Source organism: Symphalangus syndactylus, chromosome 12 (genome assembly GCF_028878055.3).
Source record: "Symphalangus syndactylus isolate Jambi chromosome 12, NHGRI_mSymSyn1-v2.1_pri, whole genome shotgun sequence".
NCBI classification, from domain to species: domain Eukaryota; kingdom Metazoa; phylum Chordata; class Mammalia; order Primates; family Hylobatidae; genus Symphalangus; species Symphalangus syndactylus.
Window position 1 is genome coordinate 82,800,261 of NC_072441.2, and position 18,091 is coordinate 82,818,351.

General features: G+C 51.0%; 1 protein-coding gene and 1 pseudogene across 7 annotated transcripts in view; one reads left to right on the forward strand and one right to left on the reverse strand.

Annotated features, from left to right (window-relative positions):
- The first annotated feature begins 1,947 nt into the window (after positions 1-1,947).
- The window catches only part of IL6R (interleukin 6 receptor), a 62,277-nt gene continuing 46,133 nt past the window's right edge, over positions 1,948-18,091 (forward strand). For 3 of the 7 annotated variants that reach the window (XM_063626508.1, XM_063626507.1, XM_063626511.1), the window contains exon 1: positions 2,095-2,634. In XM_063626508.1, coding sequence (XP_063482578.1) covers positions 2,550-2,634 — 85 coding nt within the window. In that variant the 5' untranslated portion in view covers positions 2,095-2,549. Of the gene's footprint in view, positions 2,635-18,091 lie in introns of all 7 variants that reach the window. The other 4 variants (XM_063626509.1, XM_063626506.1, XM_063626510.1 and 1 more) reach the window with 4 other exon arrangements.
- Positions 10,132-11,076, reverse strand: LOC134734035 (26S proteasome non-ATPase regulatory subunit 8-like; annotated as a pseudogene).

Consider the following 18,091-nt stretch of genomic DNA (forward strand, 5'->3'; position numbering starts at 1 on the left):
CCACCTCCTGGGTTCAAGTGATTCTCCTGCCTCAGCCTCCTGAGTAGCTGGGACTACAGGCACACACCACCATGCCCGGCTAATTTTTGTATTTTTAGTAGAGATGTGGTTTTACCATGTTGGTCAGGCTGGTCTCGAACTCCTGATCTCGTGATCTGCCCACCTTGGCCTCCCAAAGTGCTGGGATTACAGGTGTGAGGCACCGTGCCCGGCCTGGCCAGGATTAAATTTTTTAATGTGAACCACAACACTAAAAATTTGCATATTGCTGCTCTTATCTTACAAATCAGGAAATAGGGGCTCAGAGAGGTTAAATAACTTGCTTAAGTCACACAGCCAGCAAGTGGTAAAGCCGGGATCTGCATGACTACAGAGCACACAGGCTCCCCACCAGTAGAATAGAGAGGGGGAGGTCTGCTTTGGTGCTGAGACAGGTGGGATCTGTGATGCCCGTTCTTGGTTTCAACATTCTTTTAAACTCTCCTATCTGAGCCTAAGACTTTCTGCAGCCTTCCTGTTTTAGGCTGGCAGCTCGCAGTCCCTCTCTGGTTATTTTCAGGTCTGTGTGTGCCACAGAGAGGAAGGGGGCAACCACAGTGGGAACTGCTTTCCAGCCCTGCTGCAACCCCTTTTGAAATAGCAGGCGAGAGGGCCAGTGGCCTCCACCGTGCTCTTCTGTTCCTGTCTGTGGGCATGGCTGAAGCAAACAAGCCCACCCACACCAGCTCTCATCGTGTGGTGGATCAGTGCATGTGCTTGGTTCTGTCTGGCACTGCTGATGGGTGGTTCCTATAGAAAGATCCAGATACACGGGGGGCTGAGGACTGTTTCAGAAGCTCTGTCCCTCCATGCCTGGCCCTGTCCACTTGGGAGTTCCATTAGGCCATGCCTGTTCCAGCTGTTCCAGGATCTTTGATCTGGGTTAGGATTGGCCTGAAACCAAAGGTAGAAAAACACATTCTAATGAGCAGTTGCTGGTCTAGAAGCTTCTCAGCCTAAACTTTATTTCAGCATTTTTCTTTCCCTCCAGATTCAGCTATGAGGCCATCCTATCAGCTTTAGGCTCTGTGGGGATCCTTGAGAGAGTTCCCCTCCAAGGGACGGACAGACGGTCCCCTTCAAGGTCCTTGTGGTTGCTCAAAAGCCAAGTGCTTGTTTCTTTCTTTTTTTCTCTCCTTCCTTCCCCTCCCTCCCTCCTCCCTTCCTTTTCTTTCTTTCTTTTTTTTCAGACAGGGTCTCACTGTCATCCAGGCTGGAGTAGCAGCCCCCAATCACGGCTCACTGTACCCTGGATCTTCCGGACTCAAGCAATTCTCCCACCTCAGCTTCCCTAGTAGCTGGGACTATAGGTGTGCACCACCACACCTAGCTAATTTTTAAATTTTTTATAGAAATGGGGGTCTCACTTTGTTACCCAGGCTGGTCTAGAATTCCTGGACTGAAGCAATCCACCCACCTGGGTCTCCCAAAGTGTTGGGGTTACAGGCGTGAGCCACTGCCCCGGTGTTAGTGTCTGTCTGTCAAGTCAGGAGGGCAGCCATGCACATTCTGATGTCTACTGAGCACCTGTGGCCCAGACCGTGTGTTGGGTGTTTAGGTGCCATCCACAGAACCTTCCTAATAACCCTGGGCAGCATAGGCTTTCTTATCTCTGACAGATGAGGAAATGGAGACTCAGATTCTGAACCGAAGTCACAGACACAGTAGATGGTAGGTCTAAATGGGGACCCAGGTCTATCTGACTGCAAAGTCCAAACCGTTTCCTTGCCTCTGCTGCAGCCTGCGAGGAGCAGCTGGGCAGAAAAACTGTGCCTTTACGGTGGTGAGTCTTCCGATGCCCAAGCCTCACCCCAGACCGATGAAATCAGAATCTCTGGAGACCCGACCCAGACATTGGTGGGTTTTAGGGCTCCTGGCTGATTCCAGTGGGCAACCGGGCTACCAAGCACTGCTTTACCGTAAGGGTAAGAGGCACATCGCCTCCTCGAGGGCTCTCCAGGTGTGCCTTTCACAGCGTAATCCTGTTCACGAAACCAAAAATCAAAACCAGGCCACTGCCCACTGGTGGCTGATACGCCCTTTTCTCATCAACAGAACCGGGAGGAAGGGCTCTGGTGGGGCTGGCGGTCCCCTGTTCTCCCCGCTCAGGTGCGGCGCTGTGGCAGGAAGCCACCCCCTCGGTCGGCCGGTGCGCGGGGCTGTTGCGCCATCCGCTCCGGCTTTCGTAACCGCACCCTGGGACGGCCCAGAGACGCTCCAGCGCGAGTTCCTCAAATGTTTTCCTGCGTTGCCAGGACCGTCCGTCGCTCTGAGTCATGTGCGAGTGGGAAGTCGCACTGACACTGAGCCGGGCCAGAGGGAGAGGAGTCGAGCGCGGCGCGGGGCCGAGGGACTCGCAGTGTGTGTAGAGAGCCGGGCTCCTGCGGATGGGGGCTGCCCCCGGGGCCTGAGCCCGCTGCCCGCCCACCGCCCCGCCCCGCCCCTGCTGCCCGGTTCCCATTAGCCTGTCCGCCTCTGCGGGGCCATGGAGCGGTAGCCGAGGAGGAAGCATGCTGGCCGTCGGCTGCACGCTGCTGGCTGTCCTGCTGGCCGCGCCGGGAGCGGCGCTGGCCCCAGGGCGCTGCCCTGCGCAGGGTAAGGGCTTCGGGCGTACCTGGAGGGCTGGGGCAGCTGGCGGCTGGCGGCTGGGGGAAACCGCCTTGGCCACCGCAGTCTGGGGTAGGCTGGAGGGAGGAAAGGAGGTGCGACGGATCCCCTTTTCTGTGGCTGCCTTGAGGCCCCGCGGGCATCTAGCTGTGTGGTCGCGGGTAGTGGCTCTTGCGCCCCCTGCTGCGCTTGCTCCCTTGGCCCGGAGCTGTCCCCGGAATGCCCGGTGAAGCTGTGCGGGAACCCTGCGGTCTGTGTACGGGACTGTGTCCTTGCAAACCTGACTCTCAAGTCTCCTTCCCAGTGCCCCCATGAGCCTTTACACAACCGCGTCCCAGATTACTCTAAAGGGTTACTCTAAGGGGAGAGGGCGCGCCCCAGCGGGGTGATGTACCCGCCTGGGGAATCCTTTGTACCAGCGCCCCTCTTCTCCCTCTGCATTGGGGGTCCACCTCGCCTGGTCCTCCCCCCACCCCCGCGGGTGCATGTGTGGATGACAGTGCCCTGACTATGAAGGGACTGACATCATGGGCGCTGAGTCACGGATCTTCCCGCTGCATGGTCACTTTGGCAGCCACCAACTCCGGGAAGCCAAGTGCCCCAGTCCTGGGAATTGAGTCGGGAGGCTGGCAAGGGAGTGAGACCTCCTGGGGCTGGCACGTGCTGGACTCCCCTCTAGAAAAGAGAAGGAGCAGTGAGGGAGAGGGCAGAAGCACTTATTGCTCTTGTTGACTGTAATCTGCCCCTGGCAAACCAGGCTTTTCTTGGGCTCTGGCCACATGCCCAGCTGCATGTCTAGTCTCTCTTCTGGAAGAGCTGGGCAACTGGCTCTCCAGAGGTTTATTTTAGGGTCCAAGTGGTTCTTTGAGGACACAGCAGAAAACTAAGGGGCAGCTGACAGGCTTCTGGAACAGCTGACGAGGCTGGGGAGGCTGAAGGCTAAGACTTTCAACCACTAGATCACAGAGTTCCAGTCCTAGGTGAACACTGATCTCTCCCTTTTGAGGAGGTGACTTTCTGCAACTAGAGGCGGAGCTGGAGTGTCTGAGGCTCTCTTTGCTTTTTGGATGGTTGTGGTCCTTATGATTGGAAGAAAAAAAGAAGGGATTCCTTTTTCAATACACATTTATAACTCCTGCCAGTAACACCCACTGTTGATTGGGGCACCCATTCAGTGTTTTCTAATCCTCCACTGTATCTACATATAACTTTGTTTGAAAGAGGAGACTGAGGTTCAGGGAGGTTGGGATGGCAGGTTGTCAGGCCCCGGTGATGGAGGCCAACCCCTCCCGTGGCTCTGTGCTCCAGTGTGGTAGATGTCTAAGACTCTCAAATATAGAACTAGATCAGCAGGCAGAGCTGGGGGCATTGGGGCAAGCTGAGAGCCACTCTTGTCTAGCTGAGTGCTGGGACAGAAAAGGCTGAGGGAGGGAAGTGGAGGCCCAGGCTTGCCCATGGTGGTGTTAGAGGGATGCAAGACAGGTTTCAGGCCTCGGATGGCCTCAGGAGCAAGCAGGGCTCACTTGGCTGCCTCTGTTGCTGTCACACCAGCCCAAGGCTCCTGCCCCAGGGAGGTTACTGTTACTGCTGTAGTTGCCACCACCTGTTGCTCCTGAGTGGATGCTAGGCCCTTCCAGGGCAGCCAGTTACAGTCAGTTTTCCATTTCCCTGGCGCTCAGGAAGGATAGGAGAGGTGGTCTCATGGCCTGGACAGCCCGTGAAAGGCAGAACTGAGAGATTGGGGAGGAAGTGAAAGTCCTCCCAGCTCAGAAGGAAAACGCAGAGAAGTAGAAATACCCAGCCCCTCTCCCACACCCACACAGACTCAGCCCACAAACTGGAGAGTAAAAATAAAAAAATCGTACAGGAAGCATGGAGCAAATGACTGTGAGATGTTTCACTTTAGAGAAGTGAGGAGCAGAGGGGGAGCAGAGGCTGGAGTTGGCTGAGAGGGGAAATCCGCAGGTACAGCCCGCAGGGCTCTTAGAGCCCAGAGGTTTGTTTTCCTGGGGATCAGCTGCCGCCCACACACCCTGGAGCTGCCAGGACTTCTCAGGTGTACTCCTTGTCTAAGGGCCTGGACTAGTTGGGACTCAGGCTTCTGCCAGTTCCAACACTCTGGTGCTAGAAGGCTGGACTTGGGTGACTCAAGTTCCCTCTTCCTACTGCAATGCAAGAAAATACACAAAAGAAGTATGTATACCTTTAAGTATCTCAAAGACCTTTCTCAGCTTCTGAATTTCCTTCTAGGGCAACCTCTTCCTGCCCCCAATACCCACATACATGCCTAGCCTCACCCTAAATCAGTATTTCTCAAAAGCTTAGTTCTGAGCCTAGCATCAGATTTGGTGTGTGTGTTGGGTGGGAGGGCTTTGGTAAACATGATGATTTTTGAACCCTAACCCAGATTTATTAAATAAGAACACCTGGGAGTGAGGCCTGGGGCATGTCCTTTTAAACAAACTGCCCCTTGTGATTCTTAGACACTGTCAGGTTTGAGGACAGCTGCCTAAATGGTGTCATTGAGGAACTGAATGAAGGCCCTCCCCCCTCAGGCTCTCTGTTGCCAGAAATCTCTCCTTGCTTTGGCTTGCTGCATGTTTATTCATTGCAGCAAACATTTCTTGAGTCCGTGTAAAGCCTGTGAGGCCTGTGTAGGATCAGCTATGCAGACTCCACCCTAAAAGGAGCCTGAAAATGGTCATGGGTAAATCCTGAGAAGGACTAAGAAACCCCAGACTCTGACCGGGCCACTGGGTACCAACTACCCGTGAACAGATTGTCTGGCTTGGGGTGGGGGGTGGTTAGAGAGAGGAAGTTCCTCTGACTGAGGACCAAGATCCCAAGGCAGCAGGCACACTGATCCTGACCCTGACCCTCATCTCTAGCCCTCAGCAGCCGGAATAAACAAATACTCCCCTCACTGGGTATTTGTAGATTACACAAAGTAACCTAGGTGCTCACTGCTGAAAATATACACTCCCTTCCCCCCTCTCCTGAATCCCGGTCCCACTAGGCCTGGAAGCCACAGACCCAGCAAGCAAAAGAGTTTCCAGTCAATGAGTCTAGTCTGGATTGAAGCTGTGCTCTGTAATACGGTAGCCATTAGCCACGTGTACCTATTTAAATTTAAATTATGCCAGCGCAGTGACTCACGCCTGTAATCCCAGCACTTTGGGAGGCTGAGGCAGGAGGATCTCTTGAGCTCAGGAGTTGGAGACCAGCCTGGGCAACAGGGTGAGATGCCGTCTCTACAAAAAGATTTAAAAAATTAGCTGGGCACAGTGACAGGAACCTGTAGTCCCTGCTACTCAGAAGGCTGAGGTGGGAGAATCACTTGAGTCCAGTCTGCATGGAGCCATGTTTGCACTACCGAAGTCCAGTCTGGAGACCCTGTCTCCAAAAAAATTAATTTAAATGAAATCAAATAAAAAACTTAGTTTCTTAGTTGCACTAGTCACATTTCAAGTGCTCAACAGTCACATTGCTAATGGCTACTGTACTGAACAGTGCAGATACAGATCTCTTCCATCATCATAGAAAGTCCTACCGGACAGTGCTGGCCAGTTTCTTCCAGAGGTTTTCTGTTCTCTTTTCCTTTATCCCCCTCTACCTTCTGCTCTCCTCCACCTGAACACAGCTCATTTTGTGTAGGTGATGGCTAAGGTCTTCAAGCCAGACACATCTCTGCCCTGCACTGCCAAGTAAAAATGATAACACCTTGGGCAAGTGATTTAACTTCTCTGAGAGCCAGTGTTCTAGAAAATAGAAATAATTGTATTACCTCGAAGGGTGGTTATGAAGATGAGATGAGCTAAGTAAGGTATTAAATAGAGTGTTTACAGAAGTCCCTAGCATACAGCAAGTGCTTAAATGCTTAAATAAGTGTAGGTGATCATTCATTCACTCCAAAAATATATTTTGAGCTCCTACTCTTTCCACGCACTATTCTAAGAGCTGGAGATACACCGTGAATAAAAGAGACAAAAACCCCAGGCTTGGTTGAGTTTCCTTCTAGTGTGGGAGACTATTAACTCGATGTAAATTAAGTATGTGGTATGCTAGCGACTAGTGCTAAGGAGAAAAACTAAAGCTGAGAGGGAGACAGACCCCATGTGTGTTTGTGGCAGGGTGGGGTGGCATGGTGCCTTGGATGGGAGGCCAGGGACGGCCTTGCCGAGAACATAATATTTGAGTGAAGACCTGAAGGAAATATACAAATCTTTAGAGATTCCCTATATGAAGGCCGGGCGCGGTGGCTTACGCCTGTAATCTCAGCACTCTGGGAGGCCAAGAGGGGTGGATCACGAGGTCATCAGATCGAGACCATCCTGGCTAACATGGTGAAACCTCGTCTCTACTAAAAAATACAAAAAATTAGCCGGGTGTGGCGGCGGGCGCCTGTAGTCCCAGCTACTCAGGAGGCTGAGGCAGGAGAATGGCGTGAACCTGGGAGGCGGAGGTTGCAGTGAGCCAAGATCATGCCAGTGCACTCTAGCCTGGGCGACAGAGGGAGACTCCATCTCAAAAAAAAAAGAGATTCCCTATATGTCCATCTTGGGCAGGAAAATTCTTGCCTCCTCTTTATCAATGTGTACTACCTGAGGGTGTTATGTTCTGGAGCAGAGGGCTCTGTGGGGACACATGGATGTTCCCTGCCCTGGAGAAGTATCTCTGGGGTAACAAGTCCTCAGCCCTTTAGCTCCTTGAAGTCTAGCAGAGGGAAGTGCTAAATGCCAGGTCATAACTGCAAGTCTGCAGGTGGGATCCTTGAGGGCTGGAGTGGCAAGGGGAAGGTGGCAAAGAAAAGCCTTTTTTTTTTTTTTCTTTTGAATACAGGATCTTACTCTCGTAGCCCAGGTTGGAGTGCAGTGGCACAATCACGGCTCACTGCAGCCTCGACTTCCTGGTCTCAGGTGATCCTCCCACTTCAGCTTCCTGAGTAGCTGGGACTACAGGCATGCACTACTACGTCTGGCTAATTTTTTGCATTTCTTGTAGAGACAGGGTTTCGCCATGTTGCAGGCTGCTCTGGAACACCTAGGCTCAGGCAGTTCACCCGCCTTGGCCTCCCAAAGTGCTAGGATTACAGGCGTGAGCGTTTGTGTCCAGCTGGGAGGTTTTTTGTGTAGTTAATCTGTGTTCTTTATCCTCTCCTCTTGCCTAGGATCTAAAGAGGTCAAAAGTCCCTGGCAAAGGCAGAGGCTTTTCTGCCACTGGGTTCAGGCTTGACGTTAGTTGGACCTCAGCAGCCTCCTCCACTCCTGCTCATCCCTTGCCAGCTCTGTCGGGTGCTTTCTACTCTTAGGAGTGTGTCCCTAAGGCCCTGCATCCAGCCTATTCTCCCCGGCACCTGTTCTCCGAATCAGTTCCCACTCCACTTCCCAACTGCTTTCCCGAAAAGCATCCTTTGGTCTTCCCTCTCTGTATGATGGTTACAATAACCGTTACCATTTATGGTGTGTCAACTGTGTGCAAGTAGCTGTGCTAGGCCCTTGGCATCTGTGATCTCATGTAATCTTCAAAACAGCCTCAGGTGACAGAAGTGCTGGCCCCATTGCATAGATGGTGGGCTGCAGGACAGGATGAGAGGCCAGTTTTGCACATATGGAAACAAATGTCTTTTGTTTTCGTTTTCGTTTTTGTTCTGAGACAGAGTCTCTGTCTCCCAGGCTGGAGTGCAGTGGTGCGATCTTGGCTCACTGCAACCTCCGCCTCCCGGGTTCAAGCGATTCTCCTGCCTCTGCCTCCAGAGTAGCTTGCGTTACAGGTGCACACCACCACACCCGGCTAATTTTTGTATTTTTAGTAGAGATGGGGTTTCACCAGGTTGCCAGTCTGGTCTCGAACTCCTGACCTCAAGTGATCTGCCTGCCTCGGCCTCCCAAAGTGCTATAGGATTGCAGGCGTGAGCCACCGCACCTGGCCTCAACAGAAATGTCTACTAGACAATCAAGAGAGGATGCTGATAAGGAGTTGGATATGGGAGTCAGAAATTTGGGAATGAGGACTGAGCTTGAGATGTAAATGTGGGGTCCTGTGCTGGCAGATATTATTTCAAGCCCTGAGAGTGGCTGAGGTCCCCCACTGCTCCTGTGGACTAGGAAAGAGTTTACTTATTTTTATTAAACAAAGAACTTCCTCTTTTTTTTTTTTTTTTTTGTATTTCGTTATATGGATGTACTGAGTTTATTTACCTGGTTCCCCGTTTTTTTTTTTTTTTTTTTTTTTTTGAGACAGAGTCTTGCTGTCGCCCAGGCTTGAGTGCAGTGGCACGATGTTGGCTCACTGCAACCTCTGCCTCCCGGGTTCAAGCAATTCTCCTGCCTCAGCCTCCCAAGTAGCTGGGATTACAGGCCTGCACCACCAAGCCCGGCTAATTTTTGTATTTTTAGTAGAGATGAGGTTTCAGCATGTTGGCCAGGCTGGTCTCAAACTCCTGACCTCATGATCCGCCCACCTTGGCCTCCCAAAGTGCTGGGATTACAGGCGTGGGCCACTGTGTCCGGCCACCCAGTTGCCTTTTGATGGATGTTTAGTTGTTCCCTTCTTGCTCTTAGGGCCCCTGCTGTGGGGAATAACTTTGCATATGCCTCTTGTTGTGTGAGTGCAAGTACACCTGCAGGATATATTCCCCGAAGGGGAATTGATGGGCAAAGGCCATGAGATTTGTCATTGTGAGACAGAATAGAAGTTGCACCAATTTATACTTCCAGCAGCATTGTGAGAATGCCTGTGTCCCTACGCCCTTGCCAAAAGTGTGCTATTAACCTGGTGTCTACACAGACAATGGCTTCTGTGTGGAATTAATTTGCATTTATCTTATCTGAATAAGATTGTATGGGTTTTTTAATGTATAACCGACATTTGCATAATCTACTATGACCTGCCTGTTCATATTCAATGCTAATTTTATTTTGATTGGGTCATTAATCTTATTGTTTACAGGAGCTCTTAACATATTAACATGTCATACATGAGTTGTATATTTTTCCAATTTGTCTTTGACTTTTTTTTTTTGGTGGTGGGGGTGGTTTTTGCCAAGAAATTTCTTTCTTTCTTTCTCTCTCTCTCTCTCTCTCTTTCTCAGGGTCTCACGGTGTCACCCAGGCTGGAGTGCAGTGGCATGCTTATGGCTCACTGCAGCCTCAATTTCCTGGGACTCAAACGATCCTCCTGCCTCAGCCTTCTGAGTAGCTGGGACTACAGGCGCACACCACCACACTTGACTAGTCTTTCTATTTTTTGTAGAGACGGGATTTTGCCATGTTGCTCAGACAGGTCTCAAACTCTGGGTTCAAGCGATCCTCCCTCCTTGGCCTCCCAAAGTGCTGGGATTACATGTGTGAGCCACTGCACCTGGCTGCAAATTTTTTTTCCAACTAGTTGAATTTACCAGTCTCTTTTATAGCTTCTAGGTTTTGTGTCATACTTTAATAACATCCTTCCAATTCCAATATTTTATTTTATTTATTTTTTGAGAGAATGTCAATCCACCTTTATTGGAGGAAACCTTGCACTGTAACTGTTTTAAATAATGTGTGCCCTGCCCCACCCCGTGCCTGGTGGGCTCAGACGATCATCTCCAGCTGCCGAGCATACTCGGTGACCTGTTTGGCCAGTTATGTGGAGGGAATGGTAGTGTCTTCTGGCTCCTGCTGCTGGCTGGCAAAACTATATTAGTTGTTGGGGCCCAGGACCCACCCTCACTTCTTGGTATAGTCGGTCATCTTTTTGGGTGTGTTGAAGAAGAGGATCTGGTGGCCTCGGTCAAAGGGATTTTCTCATAGGCTTTCTCGATGCACCCGGCGATCTCATCCCTGATAGTGTCAAGCAGGATGTCGACGAAGAAGGTGTAGCTCTTGGCGGGGATGTTACCCTTGACCAGGAACACTTTGTTGTAGCTGCCTTCCATCAGGTATTGCTCCAGGGACACAGGGTTTTTGGTGTAGACATTGGTCTGGATGTCCTTGGCAGGCAGCCACTCCAACTCCATGTGGAACTCAGCCATCCGCTTCTGGGACAGCAGGAAGAGGAGGTTGAGGCCCAAGAGCTGGTGCATGTAGGCTGACTGGGGAAGCTGTTCCTTGCAATCAAAGTAGCAGCATTTGAGCTGGGTCATGTGGCGCTTGAAGGAGGGGATGTCCTTGCATAGGATGCTCCACTGGCCCTGATCTTCAGTGTGTCACGGGCCAGAATGAGCTGCTGTTTGGTCAGCTTGGTCCCTGTGGTTGGCAAGTACTTGAGCTCCAGAAGAACTAGCTCGAGGCGGCCCAGCTCTTCCCTGCACTTGCTAAGATTGGGGCTTTTATGGTTCCACTCGCCCGTGAGTTGCTTGTACTTGCTGTCTGCAGCCTGCAGGACAGGGCCCTAGGTCGCCATGGGCCCGGAGCTCAAGGCACTGGCTGCACTGTTCACCTCCACCCCCATTCCAATATTTTAAAAGATTCTCCTTTTCTGGTATTGTTAAAAGTTTTAAAAGTTTAAATATTTGATCCATTTTGAGTTTATTAATATTATGGATGAGGTATAAAGTCTGACTCCAGCTTTTTCTTTCCAACTGTCACCTGACATCCCTTTACAGTTTATTGAATCCATCTTTCCCCCACCGATTTTCAAAATTACATTTTAAATCTATCAAATTCCTGTATACTTGGGTTTATACTGCCTCTTGGCATAGTGAGTAGTTAAAAGCACAAATTCTGAGGCCCAATTGTCTGGACTTGAATCCAGGTCACCCCTAATTAGCTGTATAACCTCAGGCTGTTCTTCTGTCAAATAGACTATTGAGAAGATCAAGTTAGTTAATCTATGTAGTACACTTAGAAACTGCCTGTATGTGTAGCAAGCACTTTGACTAAGTTATTTTTTTAATGTGGTAAAATACACATAATATAAAATGTATCAGCCAGGTGCAGTGGCTCACACCTGTAATCCCAGCACTTTGGGAGGCCGAGGCAGGCAGATCATTTGAGGTCAGGAGTTTAAAACCAGCATGACCAACATGGTGAAACCCCATCTCTACTAAAAATACAAAAATTAGCCAGGCCTGGTGGCGGGCACCTGTAATGCCAGCTACTTTGGAGGCTGAGGCAAGAGGGGAGGCAGAGGTTGCAGTGAGCCACGATTGTGCCACTGCACTCCAGCCTGGGCAACAAGAGTAAGACTCCATCTCAAAAAAAAAAAAAATAACCATTTTAAAGTACACAGATCAGCAGTGCAGACTAAACTATTTTTTATTTTTATTAGTTCTGAACTTTCTAGTCTCTTCCATAATTTGGTCTCCCTATCCATGTGCCAGTATCGCAGTGTTTTAATTATGTAGTTTTATTTTTTCCTTCTTATTTTTTTAGAGACAGGGTCTCACTCTGTTGCCAAGGCTGGAGTGCAGTGTCTCGATCATAGCTCACTACAACCTTGAACTCCTAGACTCATGCAATCCTCTTGCCTTAGCTTTCTGAGTAGCCAGGACCACAGGTGCATGACATCATGACTGGCTAATTAAAAAAAAAAATTTTTTTTTTTGTAGAGATGAAGTTTTGCTATGTTGCCTAGGCTGGTCTTGAACTCCTCGTCTCAAGAGATCCTCCCGCCTCAGCCTCCCAAAGTGTTGGCATTACAGGCATGAGCCACTGCACCTGGCCAAGTAAACTTTAGAGATTAATTAGGGAACATTGATGTATTTATAATGCCGAGTCTTCCTATCTCCTGGTAGGCCTGATGGGGCTTATGATGAGGGAGGAGGAGCTGGGGCAGGAGAGCCCGACATTCAGTTCTCACTGAGGGGAGATGTGCCCATGACACTTCCATTTGGAACTGCTTCCTTGACGGTGATGTGGAGTGAGCTGGACCAGTGTGTGCGTGCAAGTGTGTACCCAAGTTCATGGCACGTGGGGGTGCGGAGGGGGTGGGGATGGCTCAGCAGTGATTGGAATGCAAGAGTGGGGACTTTGGGGCCTGTACGAAAAAGTGTTATGGCAGAGTGACACACCTACAAAAGAGTGTGGTCAGCATAGGTCTCACACTGGGTGAGTTTTTACAAACTGAACACATGCATGGAACCACCACTCAGAGTAAGAACTGAACAGAAGCATCCTCAGGGGAGCCCTGAAATCCCCCTATGCACACCCCTGAAACCTCCCCTTACCCCTCCCAGCTGCTCCTTCCACACCTCCACGTGACTTCTTAAATCTTCAGCTTTGCTGCCTCATAGCTAAAGGGGTCAGCGAGGGGAAGCTGGGCGGTCTGTAGATATGGAATGGGGGTGCGTACATCAGGTCCCTCCCTCTCCTTGCCCTCCTGCCACCTTCCAGAAGCACATAAAAAAATCTGACTGAGGGCCAGCCTCCCTGTTACACCTGAGGCTGTGCTCAGAGACAGAAGACAAGACCCCCTGGGCCGTGCTTCTGGGAAGGCAGAGGGCTGCATGTTAAGCCTGGACTGAGAGTCCCAGAGCCCAGCTCCAGTCCTGGCTACACCATGCACTGCTGTGTGACTTCTGGGCCCTGGGTCTCCTCATCCACCAAAATGAGCAGGTTGCCCTGAGTCATCCTTAAGAGTCCTGTATAGCCTTAAAACAGCGCTCCTTATCTCAGCACCCTACTCCCTGGCTGTAGCTTCTCCTCACTGTCCCTTTCAGGACCAAAATCCTGTGTGTATCCATCTGCAGGTACCAATGGCTTTCTTCCAAGGCCCTGCTGCGTCCTGCCTTTAATCTCTTTATTTCTCTATCTGCTCCTGGGGTTAGGTTTAGGCCAGGGAGTGGATTGTTTGCCCTCCTTAGATATACTTTCTTTTTTTGAGACAGGGTCGCCCAGGATGGAGTGCAGTGGTGCGATCTCGGCTCACTGCAAACTCCATCTCCAGGGTTCAAGTGATGCTCCTACCTCAGCCTCCCGAGTAGCTGGGATTACAGGCACGCACCACTATGCCCAGCTAATTTTTTTTTTTTTTTTTGAGATGGAGTTTCACTCTTGTTGCCCAGGCTGGAGTGCAGTGGCATGATCTCAGCTCACTGCAACCTTCTGGATTCAAGTGATTCTCCTGCCTCAGCCTCCCAAGTAGCTGGGATTACAGGCACCCGCCACCACACCTGGCTAATTTTTGTATTTTTAGTAGAGACAGGGTTTCACCATGTTGGCCAGGCTGATCTCAAACTCCTGACCTTGTGATCCGCCCTTCTCTGTCTCCCAAAGTGCTGAGATTACAGGCGTGAGCTGCCGCACACGGCCTTAGCTATCTTTTCCTCTAATTAGTTTATAATCTCTGAGAGTTGACCCAGGTTGGACCTTCTTGGAGTGGAGCCAGGTGGTTATCTCTGATGCTGCCAGGGGAGGATTAAATGTTTTATCTCCTGAGTTGGTCAAACGTGCACGTGGGTCTCTGAGTCAGCATTGAGCATTACCTGTTTATGGGTCCAAAGCAGCCTCCCTCCCAGACCCTCTCTCCAGCAGTATACAGTCCATGGTGTGGATGGGGGGAAGGCAAGGCCAAGGTAAATACTGACTCCGCCAAATACAAGACAAATACAAGCAGGTACAAGAAGTACAAATACATATGTGGGGGAGGAGGGAGCAGGGGCCTGCCAGCCAAAGCTTAGTCATCTGAGAAGAGGGGGTTGCGGACAGGTGGGGCTGGGAGCTGAGTCAGAGAAGGTCGCTGGGCCTCTGGTTAGAGCCTGGGAGCCTTGACTTGCCGTAGCCTGTGGCCTTGCCTCTTTCTGGACAGTGGCCGAGGGTGCCCTCTGAAATGTTAAGGAGAAATGAATGGGCCCAGACGGTGGGGTGACCTGGGGAGGCGCGAGATTTGGAGTCCAAGGGGAGGCGGTTTTAGGCTCTAACTCATCCTATACACGCTGTGGCTGTGGGGGAAGGGAGAGAAAGGCCAAGGGCACAACTCCTGGCTCCTGAGAGTCCCCCAGTGCCCCATTAGGTTGGCAGCTGCAGTGATGGCGCTGACCCCCCTCTTATGCACACCCCTCAAGCCTCAGCATTCCCTTCCCTGGGCCTCTGAAGGGTGCAAAGATGTGAGAAGAGCGGGGAAGAGGAGAGGAAATTGGGAGAGGGGGAGAGAGAGGGCAGTGGGGAGCCCAGTGAAGGGAGCTGGGGGTGGAGCATGGAGAGTTACCTAGGCCAAGGAGAGAGAGGCTTTGGCCAGGCTCACCTGGGTCCAGCATGGATTCCCTCACGCATGAGCTGTGTGAATTTGGGCAAGTTCCCTAACTTCTCTGATCTCTTGTTGCCGCAACAATGAAATGGGGACAAGACTTCCTCCCTGGCAGACTTTTTGTGAGTAGTATGCTCTTAGGGAAAGCCCAGGACGCAGGGTAAGTGTCCCAGTTGCTAATGATTTTTATGGTTATTATCACATCAAAGCCAGGAGCCAGTCTCGGTCCAAAGATGGAGAATGCAAGAACAGGTGACCAAGAGCACTGGGACTTGTCCTAGCCCTCGTGGGACCAAATTCTATACTTGTTTCCATGTGGACACAAGGTGTCCACAGGCTTCTCCTGGAGGCTTCTCAGCACCCACCTACTTTTAGATCAAGACCATTATTGCTGACAGGGGACCTTTGTTTCCTCTGTGGCCCCTTCTGAAATCCTATGCCTTTGCAACCCAAGAAGCTGGGTTAGGCTGGGGGCCTCCTGTGCTGCCAGCTGGCCTGGGCAGCGGGGACCTGCATCCCTGCTCAGAAACCGGGGTGGTGGGATGGGATTAGCAGTCATGAGCCAAGCCTGTGTCCTAGGTGGCAGGCCAGGCAGCTGGTTCACCGCTTACATAAACGGGGCCAGGAAGCTGAACTTGTTTTTGCTGGCAAGAGCTGTGGCAAGCTGCAAGAGAGTTGAGAAATATGTGTCTCCGTGTGCATGTTTTTCTCTGGTTATTGACATTTGCAAGTTTACTTGAAGAGGGGGAAGAAGTAGAAAAACAACAAAGCTTTTTGGATTCCTGGCACCCAAACTTAGGTCTCAACTGGGGAGGAACCCCACTTTCCCAGAGCTGTGCTGCAGGGTCCCCAGGCCAAGGGGTGTCTGGGCCACGGTGGGGGTCCCAGTGCCCCTGGGAGGGGGATTCCTAGGCCACCGGGGCAGGGAGATACGGGCTTGCTTGTTGGGAGTTACTAGGACCTAAACGCTCTTTCCCTTGAGGAATGGGAGGCAAGGGAGGTTGTGGGAATTTTCCCTCCCCTAGAGCTCTCCAGGGAGAAAGAAGCATTTTTCTGAAGGCACTGGGATGATCTGGTCATCATCCTTCTCCCAAAGCCATCAACTATTAAAATAATAAATCCATAGATTAATTATGTGTTTTCAAGCTGAGTATTGTTTGCTTCCTGCCCTCTGAGAGCTAATGATTGGGCGCGGTGGGATGCTAGACCACAGGAGTGGGGGCCTGTGGGGGACCTACAGGTCACAGTCTGAACCCCCATTTCACAGAGAAGGCCAGTGGGCTCTGCCAGGGGCGGTGACGTGCCCATGGCTGCCTGTGAGTCATCACAAGATCAGGAATAGAACTCAGGTCGCCTGACAGCACAGAGCTGTTTCCTCTACACCAAGGGGCCTCCTGCTTGTGGAGATGTACTTTATTTTATTTATTTATTTATTTATTTATTTATTTATTTATTTTCGAGAAGGAGTCTCGCCTAGGCTGGAGTGCAGTAGTGCGATCTTGGCTCACTGCAGCCTTCGACTCACTGCAGCCTCTGCCTCCCGGGTTCAAGCGATTCTCATGCCTCAGCCTCCTGAGTAGCTGGGATTACAGGCACACGCCACCAAGCCTGGCTAATTTTTGTATTTTTAGTAGAGACAGGGTTTCACCATGTTGGCCAGGCTGGTCTCGTACTCCTGACCTCAAGTGATCCACCCGCCTCGGCCTCCCAAAGTGCTGAGATTACAGGCGTGAGCCACCGCACCCTGCTGAGATGTACTTTATATTAAAAAACAAATCAAGGCAGACTGTACGTTTGTGTCAGCCCAACCCCAAACAATTAATAGTCAGTGATTAAACTGACCAGACCAGACTAGACACCAACACTAACTGTTGAGGAGGAGCTTGGGGGTTTGTTTTCGGGAGGCGATACTGCCTCCTTTTGTGATCTTAGTCCCAAGTGAGGTGCTTCCTTGTCCTCTCTGCAGAATCCCATTCCTTCTTAGCCTGGGCTGAAGGTGCTCCCTCCCCGTATGTGACCCCAGCCTTGGCGCAGTCCTTGGGTGCTCTTCCTCCCTCCTGCCTCTGTGCTGCTTCATGATGCACAGGAGCCAAGGGAGGGGCAGGAGACAGTCGTTTTTTTCTCAGGGAGATTGGAAGAGAATAGAAACAAGAAGCAATGGAATGCTCCTGTCCTGGAGGCTGGTGGGGCAGCGGGGAGAGGTGGGGAAGCCATTGAGCCTGCACAAACTTTTGACAGGCTTGGCTCATGCCTGCCAATCCCATCCCACTGCCTGGGTTTCTGAGCAGGGACATGGGTCCCCACTGCCCAGGCCAGCTGGCAGCACAGGACGGCATCCAACCTAACCCAGGCTCTTGGGTTGCAAAGGCATAGCATTTCAGAAGGGGCCACAGAGGAATCAAAGGTCCCTCTGCCTGTGGAGTCAGGCCTGATCTCCTTGAGGGTGCTCACACCCTCCATGTTCCCCTGTAGGTCCTCCTTCCCTCCTTACTGCGTTTCAGATACTCCAGACACCAGCCCTCCCCAGAACTCTCACTGTTTTTTGTTTTTTTGAGACACAGTTTTGCTCTGGGTCCCAGGCTGGAGTGCAGTGGCACAATCACAGCTCACTTCAGCCTTGACCTCCTGGGCTCAAGTGATCCTTCTGCCACAGCCTCCCAGATAGCTGGGACCACAGACATGTGTCACCGGGCCCAGCTAATTTTAGAGATTTTTGGTAGAGTTTTTGGTAGAGATTTTTGGTAGAGTTTTTTGGTAGAGTTTTTTGGTAGAGATTTTTGGTAGAGTTTTTTGGTAGAGTTTTGCCATGTTTCCCAGGCTGGTCTCAGCCTCCTGGGCGAAAATGATCCTCCCATCTCAGCCTCCCAAAGTGCTGGGATGACAGGCGTAAGCCACGATGCCTGGTGACTATCAATTCTTTTTTTTAATTATTATTATTATTATTATTATTTTGGAGATAGAGTTTCACTTTTGTGGCCCAGGCTGGAGTGCAATGGCGCAATCTCAGCTCACTGCAATCTCCGCCTCCTGGGTTCAAGTGATTCTCCTGCCTCAGCCTCCCTAGTAGCTGGGATTACAGGTGTGCACCACCACACCCGGCTAATTTTGTATTTTTAGTATGGGGTTTCTCCATGTTGGTCAGGCTGCTCTCAAACTCCCGACCTCAGGTGATCTGCCTGCCTCGGCCTCCCACAGTGTTGGTACTACAGGTGTGAGCCACGGCGCCTGGTGTCTCAGTTCTTAATGCCTTGCATATACTGTTCTCTCTTTATGGAATATA